The sequence below is a fragment of the Grampus griseus genome, assembly GCF_964374135.1.
Source record: "Grampus griseus genome assembly, chromosome: 9".
NCBI classification, from domain to species: Eukaryota; Metazoa; Chordata; class Mammalia; order Artiodactyla; family Delphinidae; genus Grampus; species Grampus griseus.
The window spans coordinates 43,535,353-43,560,917 of NC_139003.1; the positions used below are offsets into that span (position 1 = coordinate 43,535,353).

The 25,565-nt window shown below is 33.4% G+C and overlaps 1 protein-coding gene across 1 annotated transcript in view; it reads right to left on the bottom strand.

Moving 5' to 3' along the window:
- The window catches only part of BBS9 (Bardet-Biedl syndrome 9), a 441,327-nt gene that overhangs the window by 231,947 nt on the left and 183,815 nt on the right, over positions 1-25,565 (bottom strand). Inside the window, exons 13-16 of the mRNA XM_082662198.1 lie at positions 21,515-21,617; positions 19,939-20,043; positions 17,787-17,801; positions 12,737-12,877 (exon numbers count right to left, since the gene is read on the bottom strand). Coding sequence (XP_082518324.1) covers positions 12,737-12,877; positions 17,787-17,801; positions 19,939-20,043; positions 21,515-21,617 — 364 coding nt within the window. The remainder of the gene's footprint in view (positions 1-12,736; positions 12,878-17,786; positions 17,802-19,938; positions 20,044-21,514; positions 21,618-25,565) is intronic.

The window sequence follows — 25,565 nt, forward strand, 5'->3', positions numbered from 1 at the left end:
ACTCTATGCCAATGAAATGGACAACCTGGAAGAAACAGACAAATTCTTAGAAAAGCAGAACCTCCCAAGACTGAACTAGGAAGAAATAGAAAATATAAACAGACCAATCACAAGCACTGAAATTGAACCTGTGATTAAAAATATTCCAACAAACAAAAGCCCAGAACCAGATGGCCTCACAGACGAATTCTATCAAACATTTAGAGAAAAGCTAACACCTATCCGTCTCAAACTCTTCCAAAACATAGCAGAGGGAGAATCACTCCCAAACTCATTCTACGAAACCACCATCACCCTGATACCAAAACCAGAAAAAGATGTCACAAAGAAAGAAAATTACAGGCCAATACACTGATGAACATAGATGCAAAAATTCTCAACAAAATACTAGCAAACAGAATCCAACAGCACATTAAAAGCATCATACACCATGATGAATTGGGGTTTATCCCAGGAATGCAAGGATTCTTCAATATACACAAATCAATCTATGTGATACACCATACAAACAAATTGGAGAAAAAAAAACTGTATGATCATCCCTATAGATGCAGAAAAAGCTTTTGACAAAATTCAACACCCATTTATGATAAAAACCCTCCAGAGAGCAGGCACAGAGGGAACTTACCTCAACATAATAAAGTCCATATATGACAAACCCACAGCCAACATCATTCTCAATGGTGAAAACTGAACCCATTTCCACTAAGATCAGGAACAAGACAGGGTTGCCCACTCTCATCATTATTATTAAACACACTTTTGGAAGTTTTAGCCCAGTAATTAGAAAGGAAAAAGAAATAAAAGGAATCCAAATCGGAAAAGAAGAAGTAAAACTGTCATTGTTTGCAGATGACATGATACTATACATAGAGAATCCTAAAGAAAACTACTAGAGCTAATCAATGAATCTGGTAAAGTAGCAGAATACAAAATTAATGCACAGAAATCTCTTGCATTCCTATACATTAATGATGAAAAATCTGAAAGAGAAATGAAGGAAGCACTCCCATTTACCATGCAACATAAAGAATAAAATACCTAGGAATAAACCTACCCAAGGAGACAAAAGACCTGTATGCAGAAAACTCTAAGACACTGATGAAAGAAATTAAAGATGATACAAACAGATGGAGAGATAAACCATGTTCTTGGATTGGAAGAATCAACATTGAGAAAATGACTACACTACCCAAAGGAATCTACAGATTCAATGCAATCCCTATCAAAATACCAATGCCATTACTCACAGAACTAGAACAAAAAATGTCACAATTTGTATGGAAACACAAAAGACCCCAAATAACCAAAGCAATCTTAAGAAAGAAAAACGGAGCTGGAGGAATCAGGCTCCCTGACTTCAGACTATACTACAAAGCTACAGTAATCAAGACAGTATGGTACTGTACAAAAACAGAAATACAGATCAATGGACAGAATAGAAAGCCCAGAGATAAACCCACGCACATATAGTCACCTTATTTTTGATAAAGGAGGCAAGAATATACAATGGAGAAAAGATAGCCTCGTCAATAAGTGGTGCTGGGAAAACTGGACGGCTACATTTAAAAGAATGAAACTAGAACACTCCCAAACACCATACACAAAAATAAACTCAAAATGGATTAAAGACCCAAATGTAAGGCCAGACACTATAAAACTATTAGAGGAAAACATAGGTAGAACACTCTATGACATCAATCACAGCAAGATCCTTTTTGACCCACCTCCTAGAGAAATGGAAATAAAAACAAAAATACACAAATGGGACCTAATGAAAGTTAAAATCTTTCCCACAGCAAAGGAAACCATATACAGGATGAAAAGACAACCCTCAGATTGGGAGAAAATATTTGCAAATGAAGCAACTGACAAAGGATTAATCTCCAAAATTTACAAGCAGCTCATGGAGCTCAATATCAAAAAAATAAACAATCCAATCCAAAAATGGGCAGAAGACATAAATAGACATTTCTCCATGGATGAAATACAGATTGCCAACAAACACATGAAAGATTACTCAACATCACTAATCATTGGAGCAATGCAAATCAAATCTACAAAGAGGTATCACCTCACACCAGTCAGAATGGCCATCACCAAAAAGTCTACAAACAATAAATGCTGGAGAGGGTGTAGAGAAAAGGGAACCATCTTGCACTGTTGTTGGGAATGTAAATTGATACACCCACTATGGAGAACAGTATGAAGGTTCCTTAAAAAACTAAAAATAGAACTACTATACCACCCAGCAATCCCACTCCTGGGCATATACCCTGAGAAAACCATAATTCAAAAAGAGTCATGTACCACAATGTTCACTGCAGCTCTATTTACAATAGCTAGGACATGGAAGCAATCTAAGTGTCCATCAACAGATGAATGGATAAAGAAGATGTGGCACATATATACAATGGAATATTACTCAGCCATAAAAAGAAATGAAATTGAGTTGTTTGTAGTGAGGTGGATGGACGTAGAGTCTGTCATACAGGATTAAGTAAGTCAGAAAGAGAAAAACTAATATCATATGCTAACACACATATATGGAATCAAAAAAAAAAAGGTTCTGAAGAACCTATGGGCAGGAAAGGAATAAAGAAGCAGATGTAGAGAATGGACTTCAGGACACAGGGAGGAGGAAGGGTAACCTGGAACGAAGTGAGAGAGTGGGATGGACTTATATATACTACCAAATAGATAGCTAGTGGGAAGCTGTTGCATAGCACAGAGAGATAAGCTCGGTGCTTTGTGACCACCTACAGGGGTGGGATAGGGAGGGTGGGAGGGAGACACAAGAGGCAGGAGACATGGTGATATATGTATATGTATAGCTGATTCACTTTGTTATAAAGCAGAAGCTGGCACACCATTGTAAAGCAATTATACTCCAATAAAGATGTTAAAATATATATCTTAACAAACACCAAGCACAAGCAAAATAAAAATACAACAAAACCAAAAAAACTATACCAAGGTACAACAAAGATGAATTTCTTAAAGGAAAAAATCTTAAAAACAGCCAGAGAGAAAAGACATATTACATGTAGAGGTACAGCTTATGTCTTAATGCAATGCCAGAAAACAAGGGAGTAATATCTTTACAATATTGAAAGAAAAACATTGTCAACCTACAATCTTTACCTAGTGAAAATAACTTTCAAGAAAATGGTGAAAAAATACATTTTCAGACCTACAAAAGCTGAAAAAATTCATCACTAGTATTTCTCCAGTAAAAGAAATGTTAACAAAGTACTTCAAGAAAAAGGAAAATGATACCAGATGGAACCTGGTTCTACACAAAGGAATGAAGAGCAGTGGAAAAGGTAACTCCATGAGTAAATATATAAGATCATTGTCTTAATAATTAATATCTCTTAAAAGGAGAATCACTGTACATGTATAACTGAATTACTCTGCTGTACACCTGAAACTAACAGAACATTGTTAATCAACTATACTCCAATATAAAAAAAATTCTAAAAAAGATAATCACTGTTTAAAGCAAAATTCATAACAATGTATTACAAGGTTTATAATATATGTAGATATAAAACAACAATAGCACAAAGGCTGGGAGGGGAGAAATGGAAGTATACTATTGTACGAGTCTTATAGTATGTTTGAGGCATTATACTATCACCTAAAGATAGACTGTGATAAGTTAAAGATGTATACAGTATTATGCATCTGTGCATTTTTGACAGGGAAATATTGCTTCCAAAGGGGCAAAAATCAATTTATAGGGTTCATCCATTGTAAAGCAATTACACTCCAATAAAGATGTTAAAAAAAATTTATAGGGTTCAGAAAAATCTTACTCATTTTATCTATAAAAACAGATATTCATATAGAATATGAACAGATATACAGGATTATCTGTGGTACTAAAACTGTGCAGAGGGGCTGATTAAGAAAAAGATTCTAAATAGTCTTGTGGAGAAAATAATAAAAGAAAGGTTGAGAAACACTGCCATAATCTTCAAAGAAGCAACTAAATTAACACTAGGTGGTATAGTGAGTAAGACAACAAAGGAGATAAAATGGAATCATAAAACATACTCAATTCAAAAGAATGCAGGAGGGGACTTCCCTGGCGGTCCAGTGGTTGACTTCGCCTTCCTAGGGGCAAGACGGTAATAAAGATGCAGACCTACTAGAGAATGGATTGGAGGATATGGGGAGGGGGAAGGGTATGCTGGGATAAAGTGAGAGAGTGGACTGGACATATATACACTACCAAACGTAAAACAGATAGCTAGTGGGAAGCAGCCGCATAGGACAGGGAGATCAGCTCAGTGCTTTGTGACCACCTAGAGGGGTGGGACAGGGAGGGTGGGAGGGAGGGAGATGAAAGCGGGAAGAAATATGGGGACATATGTATATGTATAACTCATTCATTTGTTATAAAGCAGAAACTAACACACCATTGTAAAGCAATTATACTCCAATAAAGATGTTAAAAAAAAAAAAAAAGACTTCGCATTCCAATGAAGGGGGTGCGGGTTTGATCCCTGGTCGGGGAGCTAAGATCCCACAAGCCTCATGACCAATAAACCAAAACATAAAAAAAAACAGAAGCAATATTGTAACAAATTCAATAAAGACTTTTAAAATGGTCCACATCAAAAAATTCTTAAAAAAAAAAAAAGAATGCAGAAAAAAAAAAACCCGATGAGGCAAATAGAAAACAAAGAGCAAGATGGTAGATTTAAAGTCAACCATATCAATAATCACATTAAAAATAAATGGTCTAGGGACTTCCCTGGTGGCACAGTGGTTAAGAGTCCGCCTGCCAATGCAGGGGACACGGGTTCGAGCCCTGGTCTGGGAAGATCGCACATGCCGCGGAGCAACTAAGCCCATGAGCCACAACTACCGAGCCTGTGCTCTAGAGCCTGAGAGCCACAACTACTGAGTCCACGTGCCACAGTTACTGAAGCCCATGTGCCTAGAGCCCATGCTCCACAACAAGAGACGCCACCACAATGAGAAGCTCGCACACTGCAATGAAGAGTAGCCCCTGCTTGCCACAACTAGAGAAAGCCCGTGCACAGCAATGAAGACCCAACGCAGCCAAAAATAAGTAAATAAATTTATAACAAAAAAAAGGTCTAAACACCCCAATTAAAAGACAGATAATATTGTATTGCATTAAAAAAGCCAAGACTCAACTGTATGCTACCTATAAGAAACCTACTTTAAATATAAAGATGTAAACATCTTAAAAGTAAAAAAAGGAAATATACATATATATCACTGTAACACTAGGCAAAAGAAAGTTGGAATAGCTATATTAATATCATAAAAGTAGATTTTAGAGCAAAGAATATTAAGAAAGACCGAGACTATTTCATAATAATCAAGAGAACATTATACACCTAAACTTTCATGTGCCTAAAACGGAGCTTTAAAATGTATGAAGCAAAAACTTCAGATCTGCAAAAAAAAGAAAAGAAATAGACAAATTATAGTTGAAGACTTCAACAAACTACTCTCAATAATTGACACATGTAGACAGAAAATCAGTAAGGATATAGAAGATTAAAAACATTATCAGAAAACTTGCCTTAACTGACATTTACATAAGATCCCACCCTACAACAGAAGAAAATACATTATTTTCCAATGCATGTGGAACATTTATAAAAACAGTCCTATCTTGGGGCCATTAAATAAGTTTCAATAAATTTAAAAGGATTCGAGGCATACAAAGTATGTTTTCCTACCACAGTGAAACTGAATTCCAAATCAATAACAAAAGTTGTACGGAAAATCCCCAAGAATTTGGAAACTACATACCATACTTCTAAATAACACTAGGGTCAAAAAAGAAATCAAAAGGGGAATTTAAAACTGTTTTATACTGAATGAAAATTAAAAACACAACATTCCATAATTTGTAGGATGCAGCTAAAGCAATAGTTAGAGAAAATTTTATAGCATTAACCAACTAACCAAGGAAAGAAAATTAAACCCAAAGTAAGCAGAAGAAAGGAATATGAGAGAAATGAAAAAGAATAGAAAACAAAAAATAAAAAGAAGAAATGAATGAAACCAAAAGCTGGATTTTCAAAACGAGATAAAATGGATAAACCTCTAGTCAACAGATCAGGAACAAAAAAGAGAGAAAACACAAATTAGCAGTATCAGTAATGAGTGAGTTGTCATCACTACAGATTCTACAGATATTAAAAGGATCAGAAAATATTATGAACAACCTTATGCCAATAAATTCAACAACTCAGATGAAATGTACATATTCCTTGAAAGACAGAAACTAACGAAGTTCACTCAATATGAAATAGATAACCTAAGAGGTCTATATCTTTTGAAGAAATTGAATTTGTAGTTTAAAAGCTATCCCATACAGAAAACTCTATGTCTGGAAAACTTCCCTAGTGAATTCTTCCAACTATTTAAGCAAAAAATAATACCAATTCTGCACACTGTTCAAAAAAATTGAAGGGAGGTAAATATTTTCCAATTCATTCCATAAACTCCACATTAATGACACAAAATTATAAAGAAGCAAATTTACAGATCAATATCCCTTATAAACACAGATGTAAAAATTATAAACTAAAGTTTAACAAATTAAATCCCACAGTCTATTCAAAGGAAGATACATCATGATAAAGTATGATTTATCTCAAGAATGCACAGTAGGGCTAACATTAAAAAATTAATCAATGTAATCCACCTATTAACAGACTAAAGAAGAAAATGATATAAAATATCTCAATTGATGTAGAAAAAGCATTGAAAAAATTAAATATCTATTCCTAATAAAACCCATAGCAAACCTGGTATAAAAGGGAACTTCCCCAAGCTGGTAAAGGACACCTACAAAATACTTACATCTAAACATATTTAATGCTGAAAGACTGAATGTCTGCTCTCACCATTACTATTCAACATCGTCCCAGAGGTTCTAGCCAAGGTTAAAAAGCAAGCAAAAAATAAACAAACTGAATCTCCAGACTGGCAAGGAAGAGGTAAAACTGTTTTCACTTACAGATGACATGATCATTTATGTAGAAAATCTGATTAAATCTACAAAAAGAAAGCTAGTAGAAACAATGTTGTGTGATACAAGATCAACATACAAAAACCAATTGTATTTCTATGTACTAGGAAAGAACAATTTGAAATTGAAATAAAACACTACAATTTGCAATCACATCAAAATATATTTTAGGGATAAATCTGACAGAGATTTGTAAGACCTGTACATTGAAAACTACAAACTCTTAGTGAGAAAAATAAAATATGCCCGAAATAAAGGAAGGTCTCTACTTTCATCTTAAGAAACTAGGATAAGTGGAGCAAATTTTACCATGTTCAATATTGTTAAAATGTTGTTTCTCTCCAAATTGATCTATAGAATTAGATCAGTTGAAATCCCAATTCCAATCAAAATCTCAGGCATTTTTTAAATTGATAAGCTGATTCTAAGATTCATGTGAAAATGCAAATGATCTAGAACATCCAAGACAACTTTGAAAATAAAAGAATAAAGTTGGAGAAATTTCACTACCTGACTTCTAGACTTATATATAGTAATTAAGACACTATGCTACTGGTATATAGCAATATTGATGGGCAAAGACAAATAGATCAATGGAACAAACTGAGCAGAAATATATATATACATTCTGATTATTTATATAGTCCTATGATATACATTCAGATGATTTTCAACAACTTTGCAAAGGTGATTCAGTAGAAAAAAACAGTCTTTTCAAAAGTAGTTTGGCGGAATTCCCTGGTAGTCCAGCGGTTAGGACTCCACACTTCCACTGCAGGGGGCACGGGTTCAATCCCTGGTTGGGGAACTAAGATCCCTCAAGCCGCGTGGTGAAGCCAAAAACAAAAAAAAAAGTAGTGCTGGAACATTAGATACTCATATGCAAAAATATGAATTTTATCCATATCTCACACCATACATAAATATCAACTTAAAATGGATAAGAGCCCTAAATAGAAAACAGAAAACTAGAAAACTTCTAGAAAAACATGTACAAGAAAAACTTTGTAATCTTGAGTTAGGCAAAAATTTCTCAGATATAACATTAAAATCATGATCCATAAAAGAAAAAACAGATAAATTGGGCTTTATCAAAATTAAGAACTTCTCTTCCAAAGACACTGTTAAAAGAATGAGAAGACATGCCATAGACTGGGAGAAAATATGTGCAAGTCATATAATCTGAAAAGGGAATGAAAGAAGGCAGACAAAAAAGAACACATACTGAGTAATTCCATTTTATAAAACTTCAGAAAGTGCAAACTAATCTATAGTGACAGAAAGGAAACCAGTGGTTGCCAGGGGATGGGGGAAAAACGGATCACAAAGGGGCACAAGGAAGCTCTTTGGGGTGATGGATATTTTCTGCATCATGATTTCAGGGATGATTTCAAAGGTATATACAAACACCAAAACTTACCAAATTGTATACTTTATACATGTGTACATAAGTTATACTTCAATAAAGTTGTTTTTTATAAAAACAAAAAATGTACTGAAGCTGTGTTTCAGAATTAAAGAATGTATTAAAATGTACCAGAAGAAAATATAATTAATATTTTATAACCTTAAAATAGAAATCATTCTAAGCACAACATGAAAACTTGAAACTAAATAAAACAGTTATAAAATTAAATTTTAAAATAAATTTTACTACCTAAAAATATAAACCTTATATGTTAAAAGAATACAAGTAGTTAAAAACAATTACAAAATTTCTATGCTAACAAATAATTTAGAAATGCAAATTTTAAAAAGAGATGTCATATTTCACCTAACCATGTCAAAAATTTTAAAAGCTTTAAATCCAGCTGCTATCCTGGGTACAAACCCTGATGTTGGGCTTGTAACCTGATACAGTTATTCTGGAAGTAACTTTGGCATTTGAATAAAGTTTTCAAATGTGCATATCCTTTAACTCAGTCATTTATCTTCAAGGAATTTCTCCAAAGAGAAACAGAGAAGTACAAAAAAGCTATGTACATGGCACCCCTAAACAATAGAATATTATGTAAACATTAAAATACAAATTCATTGACAAGGAAAGATAGCCATATATCTGAGTACCATAAAAGGCTGCTACAATAGCACGCTATTTGTTATTACTTTTTTTTTTTTTTTTTTGCGGTACGCGGGCCTCTCACTGTTGTGGCCTCTCCCGTTGCGGAGCACAGGCTCCGGACGCGCAGGCTCAGCGGCCATGGCTCACGGGCCCAGCCGCTTCGCGGCATGTGGGATCCTCCCGGACCGGGGCACAAACCCGTGTCCCCTGCATCGGCAGGCGGACTCTCAACCACTGCGCCACCAGGGAAGCCCTGTTATTACATTTATGTAAAATTTTTGTGTAAAATTACTGGTATCATGGCATACACTGAATGTCAGCTAATTTAACATCTATTCCCAGCCTCTTTTTCCCCAGCCCATCTACATTAGTTCTCAGCCCCCTTTACTGCTAGAAGAGGCCATGTGACAGTATTTTGGCTATTGAGGCCTAAGTAGAAATCTCCTAAGAAGTTTATGGAAACATGCCTGTCTGATAAAAGTTACAGTCATTGCTATAGCTATTTCTTTCCCCTACCTCCTGCCCTGTAGTCAGTTATGATGACTTAAGCCAAAGCAGCTATCTTATTGCCATGGAACAAGCCAACACACTAGAAAATGCACATTGCAAAGAAAGAAAAAAGCTGGGTCTTTGATAACATTCACAAACCACTATACCAGCTTCCATTGCCCACTTGTGGACCTCTCTTTATTTGAGATAAAAAATACATATTACCTTGCTTAAGTCACATTTAGCTAAAATCACTCCAGATAATTATTTATATATATATGTAAATAAATATTTTCTATATAGCCATTAAGCATATTAAAGCTTTTTATAATTATAATATTCTCTACTGGCCAGTATTTGGGGCACTAGACACCTCCATTCAAACACTGTTGATAGAGTTAACTAGTATGGCCCTTCAGGAAGTCAATTTTACATTATATTTCAAAAGCTTTAAAAATACTATTATCCTTTGCTTGACTCAGTAATTCCACTTTTACATATTCATCAAAGAAGTAATAATAGGGCTTCCCTGGTGGCGCAGTGGTTGAGAGTCCGCCTGCCGATGCAGGGGACACGGGTTCGTGCCCCGGTCTGGGAAGATCCCACATGCCGCGGAGCGGCTGGGCCCGTGAGCCATGGCCGCTGAGCCTGCACATCCAGAGCCTGTGCTCCGCAACGGGAGAGGCCACAACGGTGAGAGGCCCGCATACCGCAAAAAAAAAAAAGAAATAATAAATTTAGAGAAATATTGCTATAATATATTTACAATATTAATACACTGAAAACAACATAAATATAGAAAAATATAATGCTGGCCAAATTATTTATGATAGAATAGTATGTAATCATTAAAATCATAAAATAAAAAATCTAATTATATAGAAAGGTGTCTCACAGCAATATGCCAAGTAATATTCTTTGGGGGGATGAAATGCTTAGAAAAAATATTTTTTAAAAGAGTAGGGAAATGTAATGAAATATAAGTAGATTATTGCTGGGTGTAAGAATTACCAGTAACTTTCATTTTCTTCTTTTTGGTTATTCATTCCTAAATTTCACATTTCTTTTGTAATAACAAAAATTAATTTTAAATATACAAAAAAAAAGAACTGAAATAGACAAATAGGAAGAGATGTAGATTAAAAGTAGTTTTATTTCTTCTCTATGAATATCATTAATTTTATTTCCGTTAAAAAATAACTTGTAATAGCAACTTTAACATCATATATAGCAAGAGTGAAACGTATCATGAAAAGTGAAAAAGTAGCAAGAGTACTTCTTTTAAACAATTACAGGATTCCAGCATGTTTAATATTAACACAAATCTGGAAACTCAAAAAAAGAACAAACTATATTACATAAATTGACTCAGGGGAAATTTTTAAAATTTGTCATTGAGTCCCATTTCTAAAGTGAATAAGAAGCAAATATATGCTGACGAGCCTAAGATACCTGTGACATCAAAACAACTGAGTCCAAAATCAGGACAGATGAGTTATAAGCTTTCCTTAGTACTTCTTAACCAATCCATAGCTTACAGAGTTTCCCTCTCTGGTCAAAAGCATACATTCTTATTCAATCTCTATCGGTTTCAGTCATCTACAGTAAAGATTGACCACTCAGAAGCCAGAGTCTTAAACATTTTTCAAAGGCATCAATAAATTTGGTACGCAACATACAATTTCCAACTATGTTGTCAGGATAGAATACGAGACCAAGGAACTAGTATGTTTGCATAAGATGTTATAAAGGTAGTGACTCTCTGCCTTTTTTTTTTTTTTTTTTCTTTTTTTGGTACGCGGGCCTCTCACTGTTGTGGCCTCTCCCGTTGCGGAGCACAGGCTCCGGACGCACAGGCTCAGCGGCCATGGCTCACGGGCCCAGCTGCTCCGCGGCATGTGGGATCCTCCCGGACCGGGGCACGAACCCGCGTCCCCTGCATCGGCAGGAGGACTCTCAACCACTGCGCCACCAGGGAAGCCCCTCTCTGCCTTTTTTATAATCCAAATTTGTTATAAGAAAATTGACGAAGAAGAAAGGGAATGAAAGGGAATTAGAAACCAAAAGGTACAAAACTATTTGCTAACTACACACACACACACACACACACACACACACACTCTCATTCATTCAAACTCATTCAAACTAAATAGATTAACTGTAATAAAGAGCATCTTGGAGATTTTTCATAGAGTTATATATAAATAAACCTTTTAAAAACACTTCAAATTAATGAAAAATAAATTTTAATCACTTTAAGTAGGTAATAACACAAAAGTTGACTTACCATAAATTTCTAAACCTTGTGGGAAATACTTGTATTCTAAATCCATTCACTAATGCAAGGATGAAGATGCATCTTACAGTCAACAGTGCTGATTTTTAATGATGGATTTAAAAGGGTCGATTTAATTCCCAGATTATTTTTTTTAATTCCACCTCATCACCAAGAAAGGTAATAGATGCGACACATTAGAAACCCTGGCAACTAAAGATGTTTCATCCAAACAATGCCTCTCTCTTTTCTAAGCTACTCGAAAAGAAAAACCAACACCTGGAGAAAGTCACACCTTCACAAATTACCAATAATGTTCACTGTGATATTCTAGCTTTATACATGTAGCCCCTTCTAAAGCACTGGAGGCAAAGAATGAACATTGCCCCCTCCAGCTGCTGAAGACAGCACAACCACATAGAGTACCTACTTATGAGGTTACTTTTCAGGGGCATAAGAATATGCTTTTAAAAGGTACCTTTCCAAAAACCTACAATGAAGACAAATAATAAATATTTACATGCTTAGAAAAGGGATATATTTGAAAACCTACAATAAAGATGAATAATAAATATTTACATTCCAAGCCAAAAAATTCCACAGTCTAAAAAGAAACATCTGATGTTTTCATTTCTGAATACTGAAGCAAAATAATGATTATAATAATTTTAATCAAACTTAAAAGGTACGCTTTATTACCTTGTTGATATAAGCTATTTCCTTTGAACCCGCAAACAGAACGAAAAAATCCTTGAGGCACTTTTATATTCTGACTTAACAATTATCTGATAATTACCCCATCATTACCTGCTGATGAAGGATTCCATTCTAAATTCTTAACATTTCTGATGTTACAGGCATGTTACTTCAAGAGTCCTACCTGGAAAGAGACTGAGAAGACTGACTGGAGATTTGTTGGTATCAATAGTTAGTTTGTGGCTTGCAGTTTTTGAAGGCTGGCCTGGTAAGCAGATTAATTTCAGGGGAAGTCTAAACTTACATTGGCTAACTCGAGGAATGCCTGAAATAAAGAGAAACATATATTCATAAATTTGACAAATAAGAAAAATATTGTACTACTAATAGTAGTACATAGTAGCAACATATCTTAGTTTAAATGTTTGTTACCTGCCCATTTCATTTAGCATAACTGAAATAACTAGAAAGCATTATCATAATTTATGTTTTTACTTTATTGTCAAAAAGTGCAAGGCAAAAATAAAATCTTAAAAAGGAGCATAGGGGTAAACTCTGCCTTTAATAGTAATATCATATTTTAAAAATCATCACAGTTGAATGCTATATAAAACATTATATGTAGTTATATTCAATTACTGAACTGTCTTTAAGACCTTCAAAGCTCTAGCCCTAACCCAAGACTATCCGCTAAAACGAGCAAAGAATATGAAATTTATATCAGGAAGACTCTATATGACCATATCTAATCATTTCTTTACCCCCCGAATTTTTTAATTTTTGTTTTTTTACTTATTGGAGATTCAAAATACAATTAACAATTTGCAATAAATTATGAGCATGAAAGCAGAATTTGCCCTACTGAAGTTCTAATGAAGTTCATTCTAATGTCATTTTACACATCAATATGAAGAATATTACTTTCATACAAATTGAATTTTTCTCAATCCATTTAACTTTACATATCACTGTTAAGCAACATTTTGAAAGGCTTACATAGTCATTCAATTCTCAAATTTTTTCAGAAAGTATACAGGTATATTGAAATAAGTAACTGCATAAATAAATAACAATGAAGAGTTTTATATCAGAAGTTAAAGTTTTTAAAAATCATTCCTTTTAATATTTTTACAAAGAATGAAACTGAAACCAAAGCAAATTAAGCTCTCTACTTATAAATCAAGTAAAGCAATTCTACAACTTTAGTTCTCTCTCCTTTTATACTAGGATTCTATTTTTGACTGGGTAAGACAAAAGATAATATACAGAAAACTATATCTTAGTAAACTACTGTAGAAAAAAGGAAAACTTAAAATGTTCTACTCTACTGGATAGATCCACACATTAATTCCTTTATTTCTTTACGGTGGAGTCAGAGAGCAGCTTAAAAATAGCAAAAGCGGAAGCAGTAAAGTTTGGAGACATGATCCCAAATAGGATTCCTAGAATTAGCAATATATTTTGTTAATGCCAATTGGAGTTGTGTGGTTTACTCTATTACCAAGCTGGGAGTACACTTTTCAGAACTACTTATTCACTAGGATAGTAAGAGATCAACAATGGCAAGCATATTGATATATGAAGCCAATTAAATACTTTTTCAGAGCATGTGGAGCATATTTGTCATTCTCTTCAACATAATCTATTATCCATCAAATTTTACATAGCTCATTTTTTGCTCATAACCAACAGATGTTAAATTCACTTCTCCTGGAATCCTAGATGCAAACTATAACTGGTGTCTCTTCAGAGAAGTCCCAGGGTATTATTTCCTGACATTTTGTGAGGTTTTAGAGGCATGTGTATTTGTACTTTAAAATGATGAAATGTTTTGACTCAAAATATTATGGTAACGTGATCTAAGCTACTGCTCAGACCACAACTATCAATAACACTACAAAAAATATTACAAAGCATTATTTTTTCCAACTTCATATATTCCATATATCCCCATATTATGGAAATATACCTACTAATGTTTTTCCTCTACAATATATAAATTACAGCCTCAATTAATAGATGCAGTCTGGAAAGAACAAGGAAACTGAAACCTAGTTCCAGTTCCTTCATTTTCAATGAATAGAATAACAGGGAAAAAATGCTTCATCTTCTGACAATCCTGTACATGCACAAAGAGAAGCTATCTTCTATGTACTTTCAACCAAAGTCTGAGCTAATTGTTCAAATAAAATTTGGCTGTAAATGCTCTTCTAAAACTACACTGCTGAAACTGTGGCTCTACTTCACTTGGACCAGGTACTGACTGAATTTGTGGTCAAACAAAATTAATCATGATCAACAACACTAGCCTTATGTTACTTAGATTATTACCCTAAAACTCCAAGAACCCAGAGCTAAAGAAACTGGTGGTGTATAAATGTTTCAGAAATTGAAACAAATGGATTGCAAGCACTAATAAACCCAAGAAGGGAAATACATTGTAACTCAATTCACAGCTCAGTTAAGTCAGTTAATGACAATATCACACACTAGGGCAATGGTCTGCAGTTGCTAAGATTTGAAGAACCCCTCCAGAATTTCTTTTCTCTCCAGGAATTGTAAACCTGTTTCACAGGACATTTGGAAAACATTACTTTGAAAAATGATGACACTCATACTTAATAAAATGATTATGGCTATTTTTTAAATGATGGCAGCTTGAAAAGTTTTACCATTGGGAGGGAAAAAAGGGTATGAAATCCTTTAGAAATCAGTTTAAGGAAACCATACCTTTAAAAAGAAAAATTATACTGCCAATATTTTATATTACTTCCCATCAAATTAAAACCCGAACATTTCAAAATATAATGTCTAGTATTTAGACATGGAGTTTATCAGTGGCACATTTTTATTGAGATTTACATTTTCTTAAGAAACTTGGAATGCAGATTTGGCTACCAGTTACTCTTCAGGCTATAACTGTAGCTAAGAACCTGAAGCCAGAAACATGTAGAGGTATGTGTGAGTATATGCATATGTGTATCTGTAATAAGGAAGGAAAGAATTATATTGCACTTAAAGACTTTCCAAAGTTGCTAGTAGGATAGCTTTCAACTCAGTTGAAAGAGCCTAACTGATCCTAACTGCCTACCATCAGTGATATTTAGTTGGCAAAACAGTCTCTATTTGGCTTATTCAACTCTCTGAATATAATGCTGAGAGAAAAGAAGAATTTGGTCATTTGTAATACTCAAATATTGGCCTACTCACTCATCACACTGACTTTTCCTACAGTTTTTAAACAAATATAATCACCTCTCCTTCAAACACGTCCCCTTCTAGCCTACTAGAGGAAATGGATAGTCGCAACTACCATGGTGCAATTAATCACAAAATTATTTAACACTTAGAGAGAAAATTCAGATCAAAATCACTCCTGACAGAACAATTTTTCCAGGAAGAGAATTCTAATTACCCCTGGCACACCCAAGAGACCAGTATCACTGTCAAGAGGGATGCCAAAATGTGCTTTAAAAAAAAGAAAAAAGAACTTATATACCAGAGTAGAATAACTATATCTATATATTACACATCTACATAATGCCTTTAGAACTCTTTCCAGGGGCCTGCTAGAGTCATTTCTTATTGAAAACAAGGAACCCCAAAGCAGTAGCAATGTCTGGTAGCCAGAATTTCCTTGATCCCTTCCTGTTATGTCTGGCTACGTACTGTGCTCCATCTGCAGTCATGTTTTACACTGCCCATGTCATGTAACTTTAATGCAGAAATAATGGAGACAAACTCTTATGGGACAACATAAAACCTCGTTTGCTTCTCTTTTTCCATATGTAAAAGCAGGACTGCTTATCTGCAATACAGCCTGAACAGATCAGGCCAATAAAATGGAAAAGTCTTTGAAATTTGAAGCCTTATGTAAGTAAGATCTAAGTGGCAACATATTATTTTCTTGCCTACTAGGTAAAGCTGAATATTTCAACTCTACTCCCTGAAGCTTAATTATAATTTTAAAATATATAATAAGAGATTATTAAAACCAGCTTCAGGTTTGCATTGAAATACTAAAATTTCCATATATTGTGATTTTTTTTTTCTCATGGTTTGATCTGAATTTTTAGTAAGAGGAAATAAATTCCTTTCAATAATAACCTTTACTGATTTTTTTAAAACTCAAAACAAATAATTTAAATAATAATATTGTATTTTATAAAAGTTATTGCAAAATCTTATCAGTTACATGAAATCTTGCAAAGTAAAATGTAAATATTCATTATTAAAATTATTTTTAATAACCCAAATTCTAATTTGACAAGCATACTTTATACTATTAAGCTAAAAGCTTACTTCTATTAAAATATTTCTCATATAAATATATATTCACCTCCCAGACACTATGCAATTCAGGTTGTTGGCACCACCAAAACTATATGAGTAAATAATGCCATTATTTTTAAGTATTTTATTTATCTAATTATTACTAATTAATATTACCTAATACTAATCTAAAATGGCTATTAAACTAAGACAAACCATCACATTAAGTCTGTGTCTAGGAGGAAAAATAATCAAAGTAGAAGATCCTTATAGAGTACCTGTCATATAACCAGATACTATATAATCCTAAGTACTTGAACCCTGCTCTTAAAGAGCTCAAAAATCTACTAGGGGAACCTAAGGAACAAACTTAATGAAATTCATAGTATGATAAGTATTATAGCAGAGTAATAAACAAAGGATTTGGGGAAAACAAAATGGTGACAACACTGACCCAGGCAAGTTCAAGGGGTTAGTCCCTTGATGATATTCCCCCACAAATTCTAACAAGACAAGAAATAGGCCCATAGAATGAGTACACATGGCATTCTGATCAAAGAGGTGAATATTTTGGGGTATACAGAATCATACAATTTAGAATTCAGAATTTTTTTCCTTACTCTTTTTAAGTAAACCAAGATAACTGAGCATACAGGTAAATCACCAATGACTTACAAAAATAAGTTGTCAGTGGTGCCTTTGGTTTTGTTCAAAAAAGTCATGGAGCTTCATTGTTTCTCATGACTCTGAAACAACTAATAATGAATAACAAGTATCTATAAGTGGAAACATATACTAGCTTCTCCATAGCCAGATCAAGGCACTGAATCACCCTAAAGAGGTTGCTATAGTTAAAACAGTAGTCCATAAAAAGAATTCATTCATGGTATAATACCAATTGAATTAACTGACCAAATTTCAGTTCTGAAATTCATTTTGTTCTAAATTATCTTTTCACTTACCCTCAGGATTTCGATCTATCCATCAGAGGCAATTCAAAAAGGGATAGGGTAGAAAATGTAACAAATTATCTGTTATAAAATTACAACACAAACTTAACACATATCTGCTTAAAATATAATTTAAAATTTTGAAGATTCTTACAGATGATTTAAATGGCCCTCCAATAAAGATAAGCCGATTCACAATTGAAGAATGTAACATGAATAAATGAAATCTAACAATATATTTCATCCATTCTCAGAAATCCATGAGAGGGTGTTATTCCAGTATAAATGTGGCAAAAACAGGTAAAGATACATGATCTAGCCAAAAGCAAACCAGACTCAATATGTAAATGACATCAAGAGCATTAAATGAATTTTTTGGAAAAAATCTGAGTGAAAGACAAATATATAATATTAATATTTCCAGTTAATCTTGCTTATATTATAACTTTAGTTAATAGATACTACTATGGAAAAATGTCTATTTTTTTTCAGCTTGTCATGGTATTCTTTTACTTTTATAGACTTGTTTTTACTTTAACTTCTAATTAACTTTCAACCAATTAATGCCTATGCTCTTTGGTTTAGTAACAATTTATAGTCTTTCAAATTCTGTCTTTAGAAAAGCATAATAGCTAAAAATGGTATGTGCAACCATAAGCTCACTGAATGATTTTATAACTTTGTAATGAATTTTTAAGCCTTTTGTCCACTTGCTAGGTAATCCATTTCTTTATTTTCAACCACTATCACTACTTTTCTTTGAAAGCAAATGAAATAACGAGTTGAATTAAGGCATCAACAATCTCTATAACTACATACACAAGGTGTAACAAAGATAAAAAGTATAATCATGCCTATGATTATTGAGATGTTCAGTTAATGATAAATGATCTAGAGATTTTAGCCAACATTTCCTGTTTTTTATTTCACAACTCAAAATTAAAATAACACTGAACATTTCAATGCTCTTTTCAGAAACATCCAACTAAGAAGTCCATCATTCTTTGATCCCTTACAGAAGATTTGTATTTCTCCAAAGCCAGCTTTCGCAAAGCCATTTAACCATAAAATATTTATGTTACCCCAAATTTTGAAAATACAGGTAAATGGTTAAAGTGGTTACTTCCGGCCAGAAATGATTTTTTTTATAATTTAAAGCAAAATAACTTACAAAGAAGGAGAAACAGATTTTGAAAACATGTACTAAAGTTACAAAATCACCTCCAAGCATAGAGTTGTCAATGCATAAAACAGAAAATTCACTTAGACAAAATAAGAACTACTATTATTAAAAACATTGCCAAGGTGCCTTGTTAGCACAGTAGGTAGTTGCATCAGTCTCATAAAAACATTGCTAAGTAAGCAAAGTAGGTATCAACAGAGAGAAAAAAATATGAATAAGGCATCTCTAAGCTTTTTAAATTAAGAAAACTGTACAGAAATGCTTAAAAAACACAAATGCAACATTGTTGAAATACCCTATCAGTTACACTACATTTAAACGTTTTTAAAAAAAGCAATAACTAATTATTCTTATTCTATCAATCAACTAATTGTCAAACTGTTACTATGAAAAATTCACTACACATACACACACACACACAAAACTACAAAATTGAACCCAAGTTGAAATTTATAATAATTAGATCTCACTGGACTAAAGATAACATTTTTGATCTATTAAGAGTTTCTTGAAATAATACAGATCCTGTTCTTAAATATTTTAACATGTAAGATAATAGTTTTATTTAATCACTAAAGCAGTGTTTGAAACTCTGAAGACTGACTTAATATTACAGCAACCCATAATAGTCTTTTTTACTAATTCAGACTAGGTTTTTCTCTTTAGTTCAAATACATGAAGTCTGACTAGATAACATTCTTCTAGTGGGAATAAAAATACATCATATTTGCTATTAATTGAAAAGATAGAATCAAACATTACATATGGAAATCAGCTAAATAGACTATCACTAATTATTCATAACACATCAAAGTAATTTGAACATACATTTTTATTTAACACTAGAAAAGAATATTTTTTCATTTAATAATATTTTACAATGTGTTTTCCCATTTTAAACACTTAAACATTTAACTCATAACTCCAAAAACTTAAAAGAAGTGATTAGGCTTGTAAATTCATGAACAACTGTATGCTTACCTGTAGGTCTGGAATAAGAAACAACAGCATTTCCTTCCAATTCAGATGGTAAATAACTTCCTTTCAGATAAACAGAAAAGCCTACTGTTCTAGTCATCTCTGGTGCTATAAGCAATGTAAAAATAATATATTACATAATTTTGGACAATTATTATTAACAAACAGTTAAAATTAGATATATACTGCATGCCAGCTACTGTCTTAAGCACTTTACATAACAATTACATAGATTAACTCATTTAATCCTCACAACAACCCTACATGGTGGGTATTATTATTATCCCCATTTTTTGGTGCATGAGGAAAATGGCTACAAAGAGATTAAAAAGCTTGCCCAAGGTCATATAGCTAATACAGAGCTGGGAATTGACTCCAGAACAAGAGTACCTAACATTCTACACCACTGCTTCTCTTTACTCAAATGAACAGGCAGCATGAACAAAGCAAAAGGTACGCAAAGGGCAAGAGAACTTGGGAGTGGGAAACAGTACCTTATCATGGCTAGAACACAGACTGCAGGAGAAAATGGAAGGGGGAATTGGATATGGATGTAACTAAAACTGTGGCAACTTGGCAGATTGTGCATAGCCTTCCATATTCATGTATTTGACCTCCAACCTGCATTAGAGAGCTATAAGAGGTTTTTAACTTGAAAAATTAATGGTCCAGAATGTGTTTTAGAAAGACAAGTTGGAAGTATTGTGAAAAATTAAAAAATAAAGTGAGATATCACCTACAAGTTTACCTCAACCATTCAATCACTCATTCACTGATGCAATGAATACTTACTGAGTTTCTACTATCTGTCGGGCACCTAAGGTAGGGGTTGGTTATAAAAAGGAAAAAAGAGAGATATGTTCTTGCTTTTTGTGAATAAGACATAGGGTTCCCAGCTGAACAGTAGCAGTGAAGAAAGACAGAAAAAGACTTGAAAGATAATTCAGAAATCATTTTAACAGGACTAATGACAACTGGATGTAAGTGGTAAGAGAGACCCTATGCAAAGAAATCTTAGGCATTATTACAGTTACCTTACATAGATTCATTTTCTAATTAAGTCCAATTAATTTTCTGATTAAATTCTAATTAAAACAGTTCTGTAACACAGATATCATTATCCCCTTTCTGCAGATTAAAACAAAACAAAACTGAGGCTCCAAGTAATTACTAAAGTAGCTTGCCCATGGTTACACATTGAGTGTCAGAGCCAGGATTCAAATTCAGGCCAGACTCCAAAGCCAATATTCTTTCTTCAAACATTACAGATTCAATAAATAGCTCACTAGAGAAACACCAATAAAAAAGCCTTCCAAAATATAGTATTTAAGTACAATTATTAAGAAAAGCACTTAAAATCTGTAATTACTTCAACTTAACAGCCATTCACTGAATGTCCATGCTTGATGTTTGGAGGGAAAATATAAGCAAAACAACACAATCATTGATTTCAGGAAGATACCAGTCTCACTATTCAGACAAGAAATATAGTCATGAAATAAACCCACTGATAAAAAAAATTTTAATTAAAAAAAAACCTCATACCATGATAGACTTTAAGCCAAAACAAAACACTTACCCATAAATTCAAAGGTGAACTGATCACAAGTCAATACTAAAGGTGGTTGTACATAGACCGATAATCTGATCTTTTGTAATGTCACTCGATTCTGCAGTGTGACCTGAGAAAATAGAAATCGTTATTAATAAAAAAATTACATTTTTTCCAAATTGATAGAATATCACAACTACTTAAAAAATCATTAGCAAATAATTAGGAAATACCATCTGAGAAAAAAAAATGAGCTGTCACAAAACATAACCTGTAACATAGGTAGTAGATTAAAAAGTTCTACTCAGTTAGAAACTGGGCAAGGGAGTTGAACAGACTTTTCTCCAAGAATATGTACAAATAGCCAATAAGCACGTGAAAAAATGCTCAAAATCTCTGTATGAAATACAAAGTAAAACCACAATGAGATACTACTACACATCTACTTAAATGCTATAACCAAAAGGACAGACAAAAACAGGTGTTAGCAAGAATGTAGAGAAACTAGAACCTGCATAAATTGCTGATGGAAATGTAAAATGGTATAGCCATTCAATAAAAAAGTTTGACAGTTTCTTTAAAACTTAAACATAAAATTACCATCTGACCTCACAATTCCATGCCAAGAGAAATGAAACATATGTCCACCCAAAAACTTGTACACATGTTTATAGCAGTACTATTCATAATAGCTAAAACTAGAAACAACCCAAGTGTCCATCAACTGATGAATGGACAAACAAAATATGGTATATCTCTACAATGAAATGTTATTCAGAATAATATTTAATAATATTAATAATAATAAAAAGAAATGAAGTACTGACACATGCTACAACATGGGTACATTATACTATGCTAAGCGAAAGAAGCCAGTCACAAAGACCACATATTATATGATTCAATTTATATGAGATATCTAGAGTGGGAAAATCTATAAATCTACAGAGACAGAAAATAGACTAGTAGTTGCTTTGGGATAGTAGTGGGATTGGGGGTGGGGGAATGGAGAGAACAGCAAGTGACAGCTAATGAATATGAGGTTTCCCTTGGAGGGACAAAAATGTTCAAAAATTAAATTGTGGTCATCATTCTATAACTCTGCAAATATACTAAAAATCATTGAATTGTACACTTTAAAAGAGCAAATTGTATGGTATGTGAATTATATCTCAATAAAGCTACTAAAAAATGCTCTCTCAAAAGCAGACCAAAAAAATCTGCCCTCATGTCTGGTGAATAATTACATCATGAAATATTATATGTGTTCATTCTTCTTTACATGTATAGATGTGGCATCATGAATTATTTATTTTATCTAGTATCAGTATATTACCTTTTACACAAGTTACGCTCTAAAGATTTCCTTTCTAGGTAGGTATTTACTATCAATAGTTTAAATACATATCAAAGCACTACATTTTCTTCCACGACTTAATACAAAAATACCTGACATAACTAATTCTAGAAAATATCAAAGAATGGCAATAATGACTGCTGCATTTCTAAGCTGACTGCATTTCCAAACTGGTGCTCTTAGTTGATGATGCTTGGAATGATAATTCCCATTCGAGTCAGAGTTAATAGCTATGAATTCTGGGTTAACAGTTTGACTGAGAAATAGGGTGGGTATGGGTAGAGAAGGCCAGGACTTCTCTCACTCACCCTGAGGAGCAACGTCAATAGAATCCATCAGGCCCAAGGATCTTTACTGGGCCACAGTGCTAGGGGCATCAAAGAAAAAGCTTAAAGATCTGGCTTCCATTGGGAACATTCTCTCTTTGGATTTTGTCTCCTAAAAGCCCCAGCCTCTTTGAACAGTCTCTTTGGATGAGTTTATCCACATGGTAAGCCAGATTTATCACAGTCACTGGCCAGGTAGAGTTGCTAGACCAACTAAATCACAATCTCTGGGAGTAGACCTGGGTATTGGTATTGCTTTAATAGTTCCCCAGGTGATAGCTATTTACAACCAGAGTTGAGAAGCACTCTTCTATTATACATGGCACCTTTGCTATGGAATAATTTAGTCTAGTTACTAGACTCTAGTATATGAGACAGATACATTCCATTATTAATTGACATAATGCAAGGGCATACTTAATTTTTAAGAAAAGTCATTTTGAATTTTCTCTTAGGTAAAAGGCATGTATCAACTATTCCTTAATTATATATATCTATACATACTATAGATAAACAATATACAAGAATATACATCTGGCCCACAAACATTATACACATATAATTAGATTCAGTAAATGTCTTGTATTAATTTTAAATGATGTGGATATTCTGTACAACTTAAAATAAGCACAAAATTTTTGACTTGCAAAGTAAAAATTTTAAAGGACAACTATTGATGCAAATAAGTACAATAAACACAGCAAATGAACAATGAACCCTCAATTTTTACTTTATAAGCCCTGGGAATACATGGGGGGAAATCTGCATACCACAAAGATTCTGTAATGATATCTGACCATTATAAAAAGCATAATACCTTTTTAATAAAACACTGATGGTAATTATGGGAAGAAGAAAGTACGCATGTGCTGTAGACATGATAGCTATTCCACTAAATAAACAGAACGCAATTTCAATATTTTACTGTTAACAATAATATGCTGGTCTGTACATATATTTTTAAATAAAATTAATGATAATAACCATTAGCTTTCTATATTCATGAAACCATGCTAATAAATTATTTATGTGTATTATCTCATTTAATCATTACAACATTGTGAAACAGGTACTATCACAATATACCATTTTACATAAGAGAAAAATGTGGCTCAGAGAAGCTAGATAATTTGACTAACGCTACTCTGATTATAAGTGGAAGAAGCACAATTTAACTTCTGTCTGTCAGAATCCAGAGCCCACACTCTTAATCAATTGTGGTTAAGTCCCAAAATAACTCTGCAAATGAAGAAGTACCGTCATTTTACAGTTTAAAAATAGAGGTTCACAGAAGCTCAATAATACGTCTAAGACCATCCAGCCAATATGTGCAAGAGAGCTGAAAACTATGACCAGGAACATCTCGTGAGAGGTTAGTTTTAAAAATGAAAATGAAAAATCCTTAAGGTAGAATAAGCCATTTTTAAGACAGCAGACATTCTGATTCTGCCTGGCATAACAACATGTACTTAGACAACAATCGTACAATTTTACATTGTTACAAGTGCTTGCATTTAGTTTAGATGCAAGATCAATGGTGATAACTCTCATACTCAGATCTATTGAACCCCAACAATGGACTAGGCACTTTCAAAAGTGAATCAAGAAGATGTGTGACAAAAATAACTACAGTAACAAAGAAGAGTTGTGTTTGAGCCAAAAAAAAGAGTTAAAGACTTGGCTAGACCATAAACCTCATATTTTAAGAGAAAAATAATTATAGATTAAGGGGGAAATATGAAAATTAATATCTGAATTTTCCATGCTGTTTTCCATTTCTAACAAAATAAAATATGATCCTCAGGAAACATAATACTAAATTTTTATCCTAGATATATAAACATGACTCCAAAGGCCAGGTATTAACAACCACTCTGCCTTAGTTGCCTGCAATAGATAGATGGTCACGCATCACGCACACACACTCAAGGTAGCCACATCTTCATTCACTTGGAACGGATGGAAAAATTTTCTCAATTAACAGGATTTATTATGATGGAAACTTCCATGGTTATATATCTTGGCTGCTGTTGTTATAAAAGGCTATAAGGAGAGATTTATAACAGAAATTTGTATAGGAACTGTCAGGCAGAATCAGGAAGTCATGGTGTCTGCTGCCTAAGTCCAGCTGATTTTGTGCAACCCTTGTGTGTCGCATTCTTTCCCATTCTTTTATAATGGCAATAAGGAAGAGAGCTGTGACTTAGCCATTCTCAAACATAGTTAAATGTTATTCTCCTAATGAAGGAGAATTTTCCAATAGTGTCATGCCACCATTTTAAGGTGGCTATTACACATGAAAACTTAAGAACGGCATGGGAGGGAAATGTGTATTTATTTATAGCAGTAACTAGTAGTGAGGGAAAAAATTAGCATGAGCAAAGTTATCTGGTTT